Source organism: Ambystoma mexicanum, chromosome 9, assembly GCF_040938575.1.
Source record: "Ambystoma mexicanum isolate Mex_15411 chromosome 9, UKY_AmexF1_1, whole genome shotgun sequence".
Taxonomy (NCBI): domain Eukaryota; kingdom Metazoa; phylum Chordata; class Amphibia; order Caudata; family Ambystomatidae; genus Ambystoma; species Ambystoma mexicanum.
Window position 1 is genome coordinate 333,634,322 of NC_090931.1, and position 17,684 is coordinate 333,652,005.

At 46.1% G+C, this 17,684-nt stretch overlaps 1 protein-coding gene across 1 annotated transcript in view; it reads right to left on the minus strand.

The window, feature by feature from the left end:
- Window positions 1–2,009: 2,009 nt before the first annotated feature.
- Window positions 2,010–17,684, minus strand: part of RCC1L (RCC1 like) — a 338,336-nt gene continuing 322,661 nt past the window's right edge. Inside the window, exons 10-11 of the mRNA XM_069614751.1 lie at window positions 9,906–9,991; window positions 2,010–2,439 (exon numbers count right to left, since the gene is read on the minus strand). Of these exons, the coding sequence (XP_069470852.1) occupies window positions 2,362–2,439; window positions 9,906–9,991 (164 nt within the window). The 3' untranslated portion in view covers window positions 2,010–2,361. The remainder of the gene's footprint in view (window positions 2,440–9,905; window positions 9,992–17,684) is intronic.

Sequence of the window (17,684 nt, forward strand, 5' to 3'; positions counted from 1 at the left end):
TTCAAATTCTTGGTGTAAGAAATCATGACTGGGACACCAACTTTCTGTGAGGCTCACCCGTTTAGTGGTGCTGGAGGCAAAGGAGGTTCCCAATTTGAACTCCATCTTAACTGCGAATCATATGTGGATGGGCTGGTCAACAGTTTCTTAGGTTCAGCATGGAGAGTGCATCTAATCATTTGGTTATCATATGGGTAAGATTCTCCAGCCCAGAGGTTTATAACCTGCAGCTCTCCAGATGTTATTAACTACGACTCCCATGACCCCTCATCATTGAGCATGCTAGCAAAGTATGATGGGAGTTGCAGTCCAAAAAATCTGCAGAGCCACAGGCTGCAGACCCCTGCTCTAGTCAATAGATGAAGTCTCCAGATAAACAGGCTTGTGAGCTGCCCTCTAATATCTAGCTAGCAGAGCTAGCATACCTGCAAGATAGCCAACAAGACTGGATTTTTATGTAGAGGGCAGTACAGTAGTTTTATTTTCAGTGAGTTTTTTTCTGGAGAGTGTACAACAAATGTGTGATGGATTGATATTGTCGAACAACTGAGTGAAAAGGTTTCCGACATGCCTACTTTGTCAGAACAATCATCAGGCAGAAAGGACTTAAGATCAATATGCACATTTCAAGAAAGATCTAAAGAAATTCAAAGCATGGACCCTGGAATCCTCCCGAAAAAATGGACTACACTAGCTACTTATCTGAAGCACAATAAAATGTAATCCTTTGGGCCTAACGTAAGCAGTATTTTCCAAAAGGTGGGCCTGCATTTCTGAGTGACAACTTTAACTGAATGAAGATGGTGCAGAGATAATATTTTTTAATCACCAACTTTTCAAAATGGGCTGTCCCTTTGCCATTCAGGCTTCTAAATTCTGATACATTCTACCAAAGTGGTGGGGAGGCTTGCTGAAAGAAGGCTTTCGAGCTAAAGTTCCACATTCTCATTACTTGTGTCCTTACTGGCTCAAGAAGAGACACAGTAGTGTACGTGTCTGGATGCCTACAGTGGACCAACGCTTAACCTTGTACTCCAAGAACAATCTCCAACTCCACCAGCAAACTGCTACACTGCTCGGAAGATGCGGAGACAAAAAGGGGATGTTATACAATTAGTTGTGCTTGATCAGTACTCCTTATTGGCACATCGAGATCATTATTGACCTCCTCTCAGCTTGTCAGAACGTTCAGAGTGCAGTCAATAACTAATTATATTGATTGGATATTGTGCATTAGGACTTCAAAAGCAAACTGGGAAATAATGCAAATTTCCAGACAAGATTACTTTAAACAAGACACTCTTTCTCTGGAACAATCTATTTTCGTTGCAACAATCAACTTAATGCACCAAAGAGAAAACGAAAACATGGGAAAACGTTCACTTTCCTGTATGGAAAGTGTTCACTTTTACATTACACCCAATGTATGATTATGTTAAATCTGTTGCAATTAAGATAGATTTGCAGTTAAAATGCTTAGCTTACTAATGCACCCCTTGTTATATAAGTACTCCAAAAGGAAGCAACATTAATTTACTTACTCAGTTTGTCTATTTACTTTGATCTTTATTAAACTACCGTTAATTACTTCAACACCAAAACTCAAACATGCGTTCTATTACCAGCATGGGCTACTGTAGCCTTAGAGATCCTGAGAGGGTTATTATTCACTTAGGGTAAATGGATGCCACCATTTGTTGCAATATGATTTTAGGAACAGTGATGCAAGAAAACTGTGTGCCTGTTTTAAATGCCAAGCAATCTTTCTACTAAAAGGAGAACCCTGACTCCATAGCGTGCAAATTGTTGAAGCAGCAGCAATCGTATGTCCTACTCCCCTAAATGGCTTTAGAGCATACAACTTGCTTCTAAAGTTCTGGTTTGAAATTTCGAATAATAGACAAATTCACACATTACTAACATCATCGCCAAGCATTGGTTAGAAACTCTGTTCAGGATCTAAAGTTTCAAACTAATATTACATGAAAACCTATTGAGGGAAGTTCCAGTTTGAATTTCATAAACTCTTTTAATTCTTTCAAAATTGTACAATGCAAAGCATTGTAAGGATTTTTCAATTAGCCACTGCAATTGAAAGCATGAAAACAAATCCACAATACTTTGCTATGCTCAAGTTCACTCCGACATACACGGAGCAGGAATATTGTGCATAAAAACAAATCCACAAATCTTCACCATGTCCAAGTTCGCTCTGACGTACAGCAAGCAGGAAAATTGTTCATAAGATTAAGTGTACGACTATGGCATGTGCTCAATCCGTGAAATAAGGTTTTTCCACACAGGTAGGTGTAATCAGAGTGAATTTCTTCATTTAGAATTCGAGTCCAGGATGTACCTTCTTCAGATAAAAGATTTTACTAAGGCAACCATGTGATCCACGCCACAAGCTACATCCACCACCTCCCCTGGAACAGTCACCTAGAAAACAAGAGGAATAAATATTCAAACCCCATATCAAGACCTGGAATCTGGTTCCCTAAATTAATATTTTAAGAAAACAAACACGCCTTGTTAGTATCAAGTTTACAAAGGTAATGCATTTATTTCTTCAAACTAATTTGGCCATACTCCATTTCCCCCCAAGGAGCTTTTTTTAACTGTATTTATATAGATAACAGCCAAGAAGGCCCTACATAAGTAACATATATGATAACATTAATTATAGAACACTGAAAAATACAGACATTGTGGGAGAATGGACATTTGAGAAGAAAAGTAGAAAAGGCTATGTAGGCCAACATTCTCTTATAATCATTGCAGACTGCGTGAGCGAGATTTGTTTTAGTTAAACACGGGAAGTAGAAAGATGGTATACTGAATTAACATTATAGGATACTATAGGACATAGACTTGTAACAGAAGAGCCACAATCCCTTGCTGCCAATTCTACAGTATTTCCACTACATATTGGAGGGGATGGAGTGAGCTGCATAATGTACTGGATTCGGATGGAGCCAGCCATAAAGCACATGGGGAGCCAGCCGTAAAGCAGATGGTGATGCAAATCAATACCCGGTGCAGTTCTCCCTAATGACAGGAGGTTCCAACTGGCAACAACCAAGCTCCATGCTAGCGGCAGTCACCCTCTAACTTCCAGATGCAGCAAGTGAGCCAAGCTTTAGCCGCCTAGTATGCTGGATGGTGTCCTGTGGATCCAGATCTGCATTGAAAGGGGAGGCAAGCCTACTGCCTGACCCATAAGAGAGGAATGCTGGGAGCAGTCAATAGAGTAGGCATAGTGATTCCTAGTCATGTGGCAGGCTGGAGAGAAATCTATCCTTACCCTTCTGGCTAACAGATGTAGTAGATGCCATCAAGCAAGGGCACCAAATCTTCTCAAGCAAATGATACAGAGGGATGGACCAGCACAACCTGGCTCAGGAAAGAGTGGGAATTACGACAGGTGGGGATTGCACTCTCAAGGTCAAAGATTTTAAATTGGACTCTAGTGTGTTGTTGTCACCTTTCTATTTGTATGGAGGTGCTGGTAGTAAAAAGGGCTTGTTCACAAGTCCTTTACTGTAAAACACAACATATATGTCTGGGCATACTCTGTACAGAACCCTAATTGCACACCCACAACTAGTGTGAACCATTGGTCCTAATACACCAAAATTGTGCACACAATGTTTTGAAAAAATAATGACATTTTATGTAAATTCCTTTACATATTCATTGTCTCCTGTTTTAAACACAATTGGTCATAACAAATCAATCAAATTCATAATCCAAAAAGTCACAAAAACAAAAATACAGAAATTGTTATTCCTGTCAGTTCACCTTCTGTTGCAACGCCCCCTAGGACATAGACATCGAGTCTTGTGAATTTGAAAATATTCACGAATAACCTAGCTCAAGATTCAAAGTATTTCACAAAATAATTCAAGTTCATAAATGAGAGTTATGGTGACACAAATTCTACGCGTTTCGGGACATCTGGTCCCATCATTAGGGAAAACCCCTCATATCTGTAACATTAATGAAGAAAGTCACAATTATTATGATATATATATCTCAAAGCATATGAAAACTCCACAAACAAAAAGGTTGAATCAAAACATCCTCTAATCTTACATCAGAAACCATTTCCTGGGATCCTTATAGCCAAGTTTTTCAAACAATATCAAAATTAACATATGCAAATACATGCATGGGAAGGAGAGAGCCTCTATAGCAAAATGGAAACAAAAGGAAAAAAAAAGTCATCCGACACGATAAATAAACTGAATTCAGAACCTGCCCCACATCTCCGATGCAGTGTTGTGCAAATCAAATGCCTCGAGGATTTCTATAAACTGCTACCAGAGAGTAAAGTCAAGCTAGAATGTCATATTCCTGCAATCTTCAAAGTATGCTAAAGAGAAAAAAAGGGGAAATCTCCTATTGAGATAACGCGCCGCAATTTCACCGTGCTCACCATTACCTGAACGTATGCGAAGTCAATTGCTCTTCTGCACCCTCAGCTAGTTCTCAAGCAGAAATCCTGTAAGCAATACAGAAATACTAAATAAACTGATCCTATTTGACAATGCATGGAAGCTCCAAATGGCTCCGGCCTCTACTTGTCAACAATTATTAAGCTTTAACTAAAGGGTGTTGCTAGATGGTTATCCGCGTCTTATGTTCTTGCTCTCTGGGACTGCCCAACAAGCCCCAGAAGTGGAGAAGCTCCTCCCTTGTACTGTGGAGACACTTTGCACATGTGCCGCCGACAGAAGGTCGGAACGCAGCACTGCGTGCCATCTTGGAAAAGGAAACTGTCAATGTCATACTCTATAATCCACTAAAAAAGAGATGTGGGGGCTCGGGGGCCCGGGAGCACCTAGTAAAATTGCTACCAGGCAGCCGACGCACCTGCGGGCTGCTGTGCCAATGTGGACAGAGCCAAGCAGAATACTGCTAATAGTGTACAGCCAGATTTGACTAATTTAAGACGTATACGCACCGTAACGGTGTAGTTGTCCCCATGAGACATTGATATAGAGCTAAGAGACATAACTAGAAAGTCGCTTCTTCATTCACCACCGGCAAAAAATTATTTTACTACCTAATCCTCCACAGTATAAGGACCAAACAGAATAGGTAATGGTAAAGTAAATTAGACAACAGAATGAACTACCGATGCGAATACTGAAAAGACAGTAAAAACCCCTGTATTAAATTACAGGTTCTCATAAATGCTATCCAGGCATACTCGCATTGTTATATAACTCAATATGACAATATTTCTTGCATTCTTATGACTAACTACATATTATCTTGGCATGCCCTTCGAATTAACTTTTGTCAAGAGATATATCACCATAATGGTGCTTGCTGTCATACCTAATCTAAACTCACAAGTAAGTAGATGCACATCAGAGTAGAAAGTAAAGTAAATGAATAATGAAAATCTAGTGCCACTATAAGAAAAGTCTCCCAATTAAACACCCAGTGAAAATATCCATAAAGGGGTACCTCCAAGAATCATGCCTTCTCCACAGTCAAATCAGACCATCCTTAACAATTGAAGTCAAATTCAACATTCATTCCTCTTGGATGTAACAAGGCCAGAGTCTCGATCCACCAGCTCTCCCATTGATGTAGCCGCTTCACTGTGTCGCTGTAAAGACGGGGGGAGTTATCGGTACTCCTTCCCTCTATACGGCAGAGTAGAAGCACAGAGCACCCCAGCTAAGGTTCTCTATTGTGGTAGCAATGGACGAGCAACCAAGGCTTAAGCTCTTAGGAGGTGATGCGGGCTGGTTCTTAAGTACAGGGTAGTCCTCAATCCCCCACAAAGGAATGTCCACAAACTATGTTATGTGCCAACACAGTTCTTTATTAATTGATGTATGAATCTTGAACATATTTTTAAATAAACACACTTTGTACTCTGGCAATTCTAATATGGCAAATATGTACAATGTCTATGTGGTACCACACTTAGCTATTGACTCCTTTAAAATGCATCAACTGCTGACAGTTATAATGGCATACAAATCCTACAGCAATGTGTATCAGCATAGATCATAGGAAGGAAGGCAAGTTAGGTTAAACAATGGCAGAATGCGGTCTCCAGCTACCTATTATGCAGCTCTGAGTGAGGATCCACCCACCTGGGCAACCTGCAATAAAGAGTATTCACAAGCCCAGTCCATTAAAGAGTCTTGTTTCCTGGTTAAAATGTTTAACTACCCCAATGTACCCGAGTTAGAGGAGTTTCTTTAACGGCAGGAGCCACACGGAGTCGAGAATCCTTGAAGAAAGGTGAACACTTGCGTTAAGACTGCAGCTTCGACCTTCTCGGTGCTCTTCGACGATCAATCGTGAAGTCCTGTGAAGATGAGGCGTGCGGTCCAACTCGATGCAAAGAGTTTGGTGCTGCAAAGAAGACTCAGTGATGAACGTAGGCCCAGCAGCAAGCGTCGAGATAGCTTTGGCGATCAAGACTCAACCACGGGCTGAACTTCCAAACTTCACTCCGTCAGCGTCTTTGTTGGCTTTGGGTAGCAGGAAACTCACCGGTGGACTTTCCTCGGTCGTCGACGACCTAGACTTTCTCTGGCGGGACAAAGCGGTCGACGGTGATGGCAAGGGAACCCTTTGTTCAAAGTTCTTAGGTAAGGTGGAGCAGTGTGGCTACTGTCGTCGAGCAGAACAGCGTCAAGCTGTCCCCGCTTTTGGGCAACACGACTCGACTGGCTTCCAGCGGTTACATAAATCCTCCGAACCCAGGTCGATGGCAATGGACTTCGACGGCCTCGATGTCTGGGTGCTTTACTTCAAGATTCATGGTAAACACTTTCTCCGGTCGACAGCCTTTCGGGACTGGCTTCCAGGGTACCTCAATGAAGATCAGCTTCTGCACGATGTTCCCTCAGAGCTTGGGGAGAGGTCGCCTGGCCAGGTCCTCTTGCGGATCAGTCCTCGACAGACAACAGCTTTTAGATTTGGTCGAAGGAAAGCAGCAGCAATAATTCTTTCAGCTGGACTTCAAGGATAAGCAGGTTCAAGTTTCAACTTCAGGTTCTGAACAAATTGGGAAGTGAGAAGTCCCCAGATATACATATCTGTCCCTCAGTCATTCGGCTGAGCCAAGCTCAGTCAGCCAATCAGACAGAAGGGCAGGCAGGCAGGCATTCATGCTATTCACTTCCACCCAGACACCCATAACAAGTAATGTGGATTGAGGCAAGCACCCAGCCTTTCAGCACACCACACTGCATTCATGTCAGTTGCAGGCAGGGCTTTCTCCTCCTTTGTGTCACACACACAGAAACCAGACACCCATAACATACAATGCATATCGGTCACACGCTCTATTTACACAGCTCCCACCCCAAGGGTGTACCCACAACATACAGTCACTAGGAAGGCTTCAGCCAGTCTGGCCTGGACTTCCCCACAATACCATATACGTTTCATCCAACCAACAGCCATTCAGGGGAAGGGACAAAGTCGGGGCTTCCCAGGAGTTTGGGAAAACAAGGTAACAGGCAATAGAAACCAAGAGGCCACAGGGACCATCTTGCCTTGTATCAGGAATCCACTGATTCATATGGCAGGGCTTGGGTATCCCAAAATAGAGGATACTCAGAGCAGCTGTCAACTTTATAAAGGAGCTGCCACCAGCCCAAACCCTGTTCTGTGGGCCACACACAGGTGCCCAAAAACATACACTAGGGGTACAGGTTTGTACCCCCACCCATGGGTGCCATAAGGATATCCAAAGGGCCTCTGTTTACCACAATCAAAAAGAGGAGGAACTGCACTGCCAGGACTCCCAACTGGACTCCTGTGCAGAAAACAACACGGAACACACATAAGGGAGTACAGGACAAGGAAATGGAAGCCCTGTCTCTCCAATGCATTTCCAGCATCACAGTCGCTACATCTCTTTCCAGTCTGGACTTGCTCCAAGATGATAAATTGCAATAATGTGCTTCTTGGCCATAAAATGTACCGCTATTGGGAACCGTTGATTTTGTGTTCTTATTTGCGACTTATGCTCGGTCCACCTCTGCTTCGCTTTGCATGTGGGGAGTCCAACATAGTACATCCCACAGGGATATTTCAACCCATGAACAACATTCATGGAATCATACGTGCAACATGATTTAATTTTGATCCCTTTACCTGAATATGGATGTTTAATGGTGGGTCCTTTATGGATGTTTAAAGGTTATGACAATGTTGGCATGCATGACATTCTGCATGTACCAGCTTATTCCTTAATGGCGCTTTATTAGTTTAGGCAAAATTAGGAGGTGTTGGAAATAGGTCTGCTGTAATATTGTCATTTTGTAAAATCTGCACAAACAAGGGGGGGGGGGGTGGTCCTGGAAGTTTCTCTTAACCGGCCTATATCCCGGGTTAGAGTCTCAACCAGAGTCTTTAGCTCACCATCCTTTCACAGAAGAGAAATGTCCACAACATATCAGTCTTTGTCCTGACCAAGGGCAGTCCAGCACCGAAATGCCAGGCAATTCTCCTCTGAACGAGTACCAACAGCAACCCGAGACACGTGTTTCGTTCTGGTTAGGCCTCGTCAGTGAGGTGGAGCTGTGCCTCTAAGAACAGTGAGCAAGGGTTCCACGTCTTGGATCATGTATTTTCATCAGAGAGTTGCTACTCACATTCGCTAATGTAGTCACAGGTGTTAAGAATCACTAGGGTACCCCCTTTGTCAGCTGGTTTAAATGTTATATCTTTGTTAGTTGTTAAATGTTTCAACACATTATTTTTGATTGAGGCTTAGGTTACGTCTGGCGTAAGAACTGATTCTTCTAAGACCTCCATTGCTTTATTGGTAACAGATTAATGGAAGCACCTTTTAGGCTTACATTATTAACATTCTAGGTTATCCTCCTCTGCATTGGAACGTAATTCAGTAGTTGCAAACAAATATTTTCATCCTCATTCTTCCCAGAAATCTGTAGAAATCCATTTGTTCTTGTAATAAAGACGAGTCATAAGTAGGTACGAATGATAACCCCAACGTCAGTCTCCTTTTCAAAATCAGTGAGTGTGAGGTTCGATATGTTTACTATTAAGTATTGCGTGGCGGTTGTTTGCGCACAGGTAGTTTTGTTCCTCAGGAAAGAGTGGGACAATGTATCATAGCCCAATAGAACTCCCATATCCTGTGCATTGCTGGGTGGCCTTATTCAAGGTGAGTCAGACTCCACACTCCAAGTGCAAGGCTGGCTGACAGACTTAAGTTCTGATGAATCTTCAATGTTCCGGAAAGGAAGAGTGGGAAGATCAACCTCACCACCATCACTAAATGTCAAATACCAGGTGCATCCTGTACCACGGCAAACACAAAAGGGAAAAGAGCTCAATAGGAGACGATGCTACAGAGTGTACATCAAGTGAGACTGGTGTAAACATTAGATAAACTGCTCCACTCTTCTTTAAACTACCCAGGTTTTGATACTATTCCGAGCAAGAAAACTGGAAAGTAATCAATAAACTCCCTTAAAGTAAAGAGCATGTTAGGTATACGAATATACATATACCTGGGTTGGTTTTCCCACATGTGGATAGGAGAACCTTGGTTAAGCACCAAAGCATGTGAGACTGAACGGATGAGAGTATTCCTGTAGTGCCTTTATCATGCTACCCTGCCAACCCTTTAATGTCAAGAGGGGACATACACAAGCTAGTTGATGAAAAGGGTGAAAGGGGATTTATGCAGCCATAACTGCCTTGCAGTTTAAAACTGTCTGGGATCTTAGGCAACAAGTACTTGGTAGATGGATGGGATTCATATGTTGAATACAAAAAGATGTTACCTATTCTATTACTGGGAGCCAGTGCAATTACTATACTCTTGCCTACATAGTGCAGTGCTAAACTACATGTTACCACGGAAAACTCCAGTGAATGAATTTCCTTACCCTCCAAGGAAAATATTGGTCATGGCTTGTTCCAATTCCCAGGCATCCACGGAGGTTCTTTCCCCACACAAACAGCTCTCCGCGGTCTGCAACAGGTAACAAATATATGTGAGCGATCAAATCAAATGGATCTTAAAATTAAAACAGTTCTCCTTTTTGAGACGCAAGGCAGGGAAATGTCTACTGCATGTCCCAGGAGGTATTCAAACATGAGTAACTGCCTTTATGATTTGGAAAATGTACATCTAGAAACAATAAAATGAGCCAGTAAAAAAGGATAATAGTTTTAACAAACATATGAATTATTATTTAAACAAAATTGGTATCCAGATTTTTACTTTTGGAAAACACATTCTCTGGTTTTATCATCTCTTTGTTAGACAGTGGTGGGCTTATCTTCGACCATGACATTCCACTTCTAGAAACTACCGTTTGCAGCATGGTTCAAAGCAAACATTCTCAATAATATGCATGCACTGGGTCACAGCATTTGCTCATCCATAGCTGCACATAGGTCTCTGCAGTAAATTACCTACAGGCAAACTATATGTGCTTATTTTATTAACTAAATTGATCAAACTGCATCACATACATTGATATTTACAAATAGGTAGTATTTCATAAAAGTTGAATTTATATTTTGACTATGAAATTGTACTTTTTTTAAAAACAATTTATTTTATTTTTCATCAACACACCAAACATTGCAACCAATTAAGTCAAAATCGACAGCAAAACGTTTACAAATTGCATTCCTTGGTCCCGCTCACACCCACCCCCTTAACTTGAGCCAATGTGCCTATGTCATCAGCCTGCGCTTCAACTGGCAGGCCTATCGTTATCATATTATCTGTATCATCATCACTGCGATCGGGCAGGGGGGAGCCCGCCATAGTCGCCACCAACTGCCTCCATTCTATTAGGGGTCCTACCTCATCCTCCCCTCCCCTACAGACCGCATCAAACCAAGCAGCCGTTTCTGCCTCTGCCCATTTCATGCAGTCCGCCCACCACAACTCCATCCTTGAGCAGCCTTCCAGCACATCGCAATCCTCCGTTTGGCAAGGATGTATGCCAGGTCTTTCATTTTGCTAATGTGCCTTAAATTGCGTGGCCTAGGGAAACCGCCCAGCATGCATGCCCAGGCCGATTCCACCTCCAGCGTGATGCCTTTCTCCGGCCAAGGGTGTTTTCAGTTCTGACCAAAATATTCCCACCTCCAGACAGGCCCAGAACATATGTAACATCCCGGCTTCATCTTCCCCACACCTGGGGCATCTCTGAGTCGTCTGACCACCAAACCTGGCGATCTTCCTGGGGGTGAGATATGCCCTCTGTGTGACATATAATTGGATCTGCTGGAGCCTTGCGTTCCAGGACACCTTTTTATGATATCTTTGGGCCCTCTCCCAGAGCCCATCCGACATGGGCTCCCCCACCTCTTCTTCCCAGAGTAGTCTCAATTGGAGCAATTCCCTCCCCACCTTAGATCCCAGCAGCTCATATATCTGGGATATCTCATGCCCACCCTCCGAAATGTCATATATCGTCTCCATGGAGGCATCCGGTTGTTCAGATAATACTACCGCCGGCCACTTATCTCGCACTCACTTAACCATTCTGGAGTAGGTTATATACTGCCCCTTATGCACCCCAGTATCTTCTATCAGTTTCTGGAATTCAAGTACCTCCTCTTCTTGCCATGTCTCCCAGGGTGGCCAGGCCCATCGGTTCCCAGTACTTTCGGACCCCGTGTATCAATTGAGTGTCCTCTTTACATAGTGCCGCCAGTGGCAGCTGCATAGAAAACGGAGCCGGGTATCCCACCAACTCCCATGCCCTGTGCCACATCTCCCAGCCAAGCACCAACAGCCTCGCCATCCTTAGAACCCTTGGCTTGGACAGCCATACTACTTCTCTGAGGAAGAAAGGAGCCGGTTCCATGCACAACAGCCTGGTTTCAGCCGTCTCCTCCTCAGACAGCCACCTCACCACATACTGCAGCTGTCCTGCCAAATAATATAGCTCAAAATTCAGCAGGTTAATTCCTCCCCTGTCGCATGAATTCTGTAATTTCCAGGGAGCCACCCTGTTCCTGGAGTTATGCCAAATAAAGCCCCTACACAAACTGTGGAGACTAGCAAAAAAGCGCCTAGGGATCACATGTGGGATATTTACAAAGAAATGTAACAGTTTGGGCAAAACCACCATCTTAAGCAGAGCAGCTCTCCCCATCATGGCCAAGGGTAGTCTGGACCAAAATACCATGCTATTTTTGATGCCTTCTACTGCCTTTTCCGTGTTATGTTTATGTTCTTCTCTTGCCGTATGGTATATATCAATTCCGAGATATCGGAACGACTTGGTGCGCCAGGGTATTGGTAAGGTCGGCAAGCCCCTGGGTGGGACAAACCTATGAAATTGTACTTTATATAACATTTTGTGGTAGAAATATTGTTTCTTGTAGGAATCAATGTAGGTCGGGCAGTTTTTTGATAAATATAGTCAACACAAATAGGCGTTCATAAATCGCCTTTAGGGAATTTTCTGTAGTGCTTGCTTTGCAAACCCTGCTTTCATATATGAGGGGACATCTGGTTAAGGCATAGCTCCACAGTGTTTTTTTTTTTTTTTGTACAGGGGGGTTGTCCTGTCCTCGAACATTAGTACTACATTGAATTATTGTAGTGACAGTTTGAACACATCTCCATATTAAAGTTTTAATACATCTATGTAAGTATGTACTATTGGAGGAAAGTACGAATCCAAGTCCTGGAGAGAAAACAGTTTCAGAGACCTTTATTAATTAGGTTGCAAGTTTCAAACATTGGTGACTCAATGTAAATACCAAAAATAAATTAAACATGAACAGAATTTGTTAAGCATGAGACAAAAATAGAATAAACCTAGTCACCCACTTGGTAAGTTGTCTAGAACAAGAGTACATGTATTTCAAATATTAAGTACATATTTTAAATAGCAAGACATGTCCAGTGGTGACAGGTAGTCACTCAATTCAGCCTGTTTAGTCCATACAGTGCAGCATTTCAAAGGTGACTTTTTTTAGAAATGTACCAACAGTTCATAAAAGCAGTACATTTGCAAGATGATCATAGTGTGTTCACTCCACACGACTATACTAGTGCTGTGTTGTATTATCGAGTTGCCAAGTATTGCATCATATTGGTCACTATGCTTTAAAGGTCACTATGCTTTAAAGGAACCTAAAAATAGGGTCTGCTTGCAAGCAGACCCTATTTTTAGGTTCCTTTAAAGCATAGTGCTGTGTAAAAAATGTTGTGGGCAACTAGGACAGTATCCTAATAGGTTGACCAATATGATGCAATACTTGGCAACTCGATAATACAACACAGCACTAGTATAGTCGTGTGGAGGTAACTTCAAAGAGATTCCCTGGTGGATTGTCGTGAGGCCTCTGGCGGAAAGGAAGACAGTAGCCGTGGACTATGATCTCCAGGACCCACACATCCGAGGTAATGGCACGCCATTCTACAACATGTTGCGCCAGCCTTCCCCCAATCGGCGAACCATGGGACATGGCCTCATGACTGAGCTGAAGCGGCTGAGGCATTGCCTGAGGGTAAAGAGGCAACTACCCGAGCGGCCTTGGCACCTCGAGTACCTCGATTTCCACCTCTGGCACTCCTACGGTGGCCCCTTTGACAAGCAGCTCCTCTCGATCTACTAAAGGACGAGTAATATCGAAAGGAACCTCCCCTCCATTGCTGTCCCCTAGGACGAAAAGGCAGAGGTTGGCGAACTGCAGCGCTCAACAGCTTCGCTGCAGCTTTTGAGGTCTGCAACCTCTCAAGGCTCTCGTCAGCCTTGCTGCCAAAAAGATGTTCACCATCAAAGGGCATGTTGAGGAGCCGGGCTTGCACATCAGGAGCAAACCCCGACTTCCGCAACCACGCAAACCTGCGTATTACAGTGCTCGCCGCCATGGACCGGCTGACACAATCCACCATATCCAGACCCGACTGAACGGACTCACACATGGCATCCTTGCCATCCTGCACCATAGCAAGGAAACCATCCCATTCCTCCCCTTCGGTAGTATGATCAGCGGCTAACGAAATACAGTTCCACAGAGTGTGTGTGAAACGCGACAAGGCACACACGGAGTTGGCTGCCTGTAAAGCCATACCCCCTGAAGAAAACACTTTCTTCACCCAGCCATCAAAACGCTTGTCGTCCCTATCAGGAGGGATGGTAGGATACGACTCCTGCTTCGCTGGGGCCGTAGCCGCCTGCACCACCAAACTCTCCGGAGTGGGGTGCGTGGTCAAGTAACAGGGGTCACTACTGGTTGGACGGTATTTTCGCGGCAATGACTTGCTCACTGCCGGGAGACTCTCCGGAGCAGTCCAAGCCGCTGCCACCCTTCTGTGCAAGGCAATATGGAATGGCAGTACCGGGTCAGTTGGTGGACCTTGGTCGAGGATATCCATCAGGTCATCATGCAGAAAATCCACTGGTCGCGCAGACCATCCCAAGTATTCCGTGACTTGGCCATAAGGCGCCGGTACGAGGACTCGGCATGGGTGCCAGGCTCAGGCCTACAGAACTCCACCTCCGGAGAGGTGTCGAGACCACTGGCGTTGTGCAACGACTGACGCAGGTCTTCCATCTGGCTATGGCCAGAGAAAAGCTCGTCTGGTACCGTATCAGGAACCAACCATTCCTCAGAACCCTCCTCCACCTCAAAAATATAATCCAGAGGCTGGAATGTGGGCACAGAATAAGGGACAAAGACATTCTTAGCCTTGGCCAGAGCCTTTCTAGGGGGTTCCAACGTGCCACGGGGTACCTCCGACAAAACAGCCTCGAAAGGCGTTGAGGGCGTCGATGGAGCCCCGAGCGTGTCCTTCGACAGCCTTGGCGCCAAAGGCGTCAATGTCTTCTTCCAAAACTTCACAGGCTGCGACGGTCTCGAGCGCGTCGAGGACCGGGACCTGGAACGGGCATGACTAGAATGATTCCCCTTGTCCGAGGGGGACCTCTCCCACGAATCGTGCCGACCACCCGAGCCCAAAGGCGTTTGAGTGGTGTCTCTAGTACGGTCACGGCCGGCTCCTCAGAAGCACGGACGGACCGGAGCCCTGTAATTCAAAAATCGCCAGCATCTCCTTACGGAACGAAGCCCATTCCTCAGGAGTCGAATGCTTGGTGGGACAAGCAACCCGCCGACGGGCTGCGTCCTCAGACGAGGACCGGGAAGGTGACCGATGACTGCGCTGCTGTGAGTGCCTCGAAGAGGCAGAGGAATGGCGGGACCTACTCCGGGACCGAGACCTCCCGGACCGACGACGACGATGCGGAGAGTCTCCCCTCGAATCATCAGTCGAAAGCCCAGAGAACCTCAGCTTACGAGGCTTGGCCACCTTACCAACAGAAGGCTGCTTCTTACGCTCCTGCAAGGCCTTCGACGTAAGCGACTGGCAGTCTACACAATCATCCGTGTCGTGGTCCTCACCGAGGCACCAGAGGCAGGCGTCGTGCGAGTCCGTCAACGACATCTTGGACCCGCAGACCCGACACTTCTTAAAACCCGGCCGTGGGGTGGAAGAAGACGAAGACATGAAATCTTCACAAACTAACAGGTTCAAAGAACCGAAAGAACAGTAACTCAGAAGAACCGAGGCGCGGCGAGTTCTCCAAAGCGAACACGTTTGCGGAAAAAACAGAACTGAGGCTATTGGCGTTGTGCGTCCTACTTATAACATCCGGTGACGTTGCCTCGACGGAGGCCCTCGAGAACAGTGTATCGACGTCATCGACGCAGGACGCCGAAAATTTTCCGAAGCAGCACAGCTGTGGTGATTACCTGTCATAGATATGGAATACGCGGAGGACCCAACCCCTCGAAAGGGAAATACTGTGACTGGTAACACTGTGATCGCGAAAACCGGAAAGAGGGCGGCAGTCATTATTTAAAGCACAATCCACTGCAATCCTCTGGAACCACAAGGCCTACAGCTCCAGCGACTGCTAACCAACATCATTGGAGTTCGCATTAAGGGTCCCAGCCAACCGGCAGCACAAACCCCGCTTCAGCAAGGCGGAACTGACCGTGCTCGTGGAGCACACTGTGGACAATGCAGCGGTGCTGTTCAGTGCAGACCAGCAGCGCAGCAGAGGAGAAAGGGGATCTGGGCTGCGGCTGCACAGAAGTGCACAGCTGTGGGCCTGACAGTGCACACAGTGAAGGACTGCCACAAGCGGTAGGATGATCTGCAGCTGCGGGTCAGGAACCTGCTGGTAGCACACAGGCAGCACTGCAGTGCCATAGGAGGGGGACCACATTCCCGACTGAAGCTGCAGACATGGGAGGAGAGGTGCAGCAGCATCATGGACATTGAAGGGATTGAGGGTGTCGGAGAAGCTGAGGCCGGAGTAGACACACCTGCTGAGGCTGGTAAGTACACAGAGTGCAAAGACATCAGTGTGAATGAAGGAAGACAAGCAATGCAAACCGCCCCCCCCCCTCACTTCCCCCCAAGCCAGGTCCACAGAGGCACACAACACATGCCCCCATTGATCCCACCACACCCTCAACCCATCCCCCACCCCACAGCCAGGGCCACAGAGGCACACAACACATGCCCCATTGACCCCACCACTCCCAGCACCACCCCCCCAAGCCAGGGCCACAGAGGCACACAACACATGCCCCAGTGACACCACCACACCCTAACCCTTCCCCCCCCCCCCCCCCGAGTGCAGCACCCATCAATGAGTACTTGCAAGTGGATGAAGCATGAGTAGTGTGTTGCGTGTGACTGGCCCATGCACATCCTGTCACACCACTTACGGAATGCCCTACAATCCCCCACAGGTACTTCAACCGACAGTGATGGGGCAGAACAGCTGACACCAAAGGGGACTGCACAAGGCCATCGGACAACAACCCCAGCAAGCCACTGCCAGCACCTCCATCAGCCATGCCTCTGCTACGGTGCATGACACCATGGACACCACCATCCCAGGCTGCGCCTGCAGAACAGCATTCGGCACCGTTGCAGCCCCCGGCAACCACTTCCAGTGTAGCCACAACTGCCTGTGCCCCGACAAGCGACAATGAGACTGCCAGCATAGAAAGTGTGCACGCACATCATGCCAGTGATGAGCCCGGGAAGGGCAATGAGGGTGGCAACACCACACCCGAGTAGCTGGGCACATTCAGCCCCATTGGACTGCACAGTCCGATGCGCTTCCCCCACACCTTCAATCCAGGAACTCACCGCCCGGCTAGAGCGCATTGAACAGCACCAGGAGACCCTGACGCAACTTGTGGAGCAACATCTACAGGAGGCAAGGCTCCAACGGGAGGAGGCACGTATCCAGCGTGAGAGTACTGCCACCTCAGTGTGTCGCTTGTCATAAGCTATTGGGCGTTTCGCTACAACAAAGATGGTGTTGACACGAGAGTCAGGTAGGGCAACAACATCATGTCAAACATTTCTGAGACAATGCTGGTTGCCTAGCAGGCCTTCCTGGGCCATGTGCCACCACCAAACCTCACTGTGCCATCCACCAGCAGCACTCCCACGAGCACTGTGGCCAGAAGCCCCCGGAGGCGGTCATCACGGCTGGCTGGACCGACTGGGAAGGACGACCATGGGCCCAAGCGTGGCAGGAAATAGGCTGTACATTGTGGGACTGAACTCACTCAAGTCATGTTGTTGTTCGGGTTGTTGGGGAGGTGGGGGTGGGCACATGGTCGCATTTCCTGTTGACACTGGACACAAACAGATC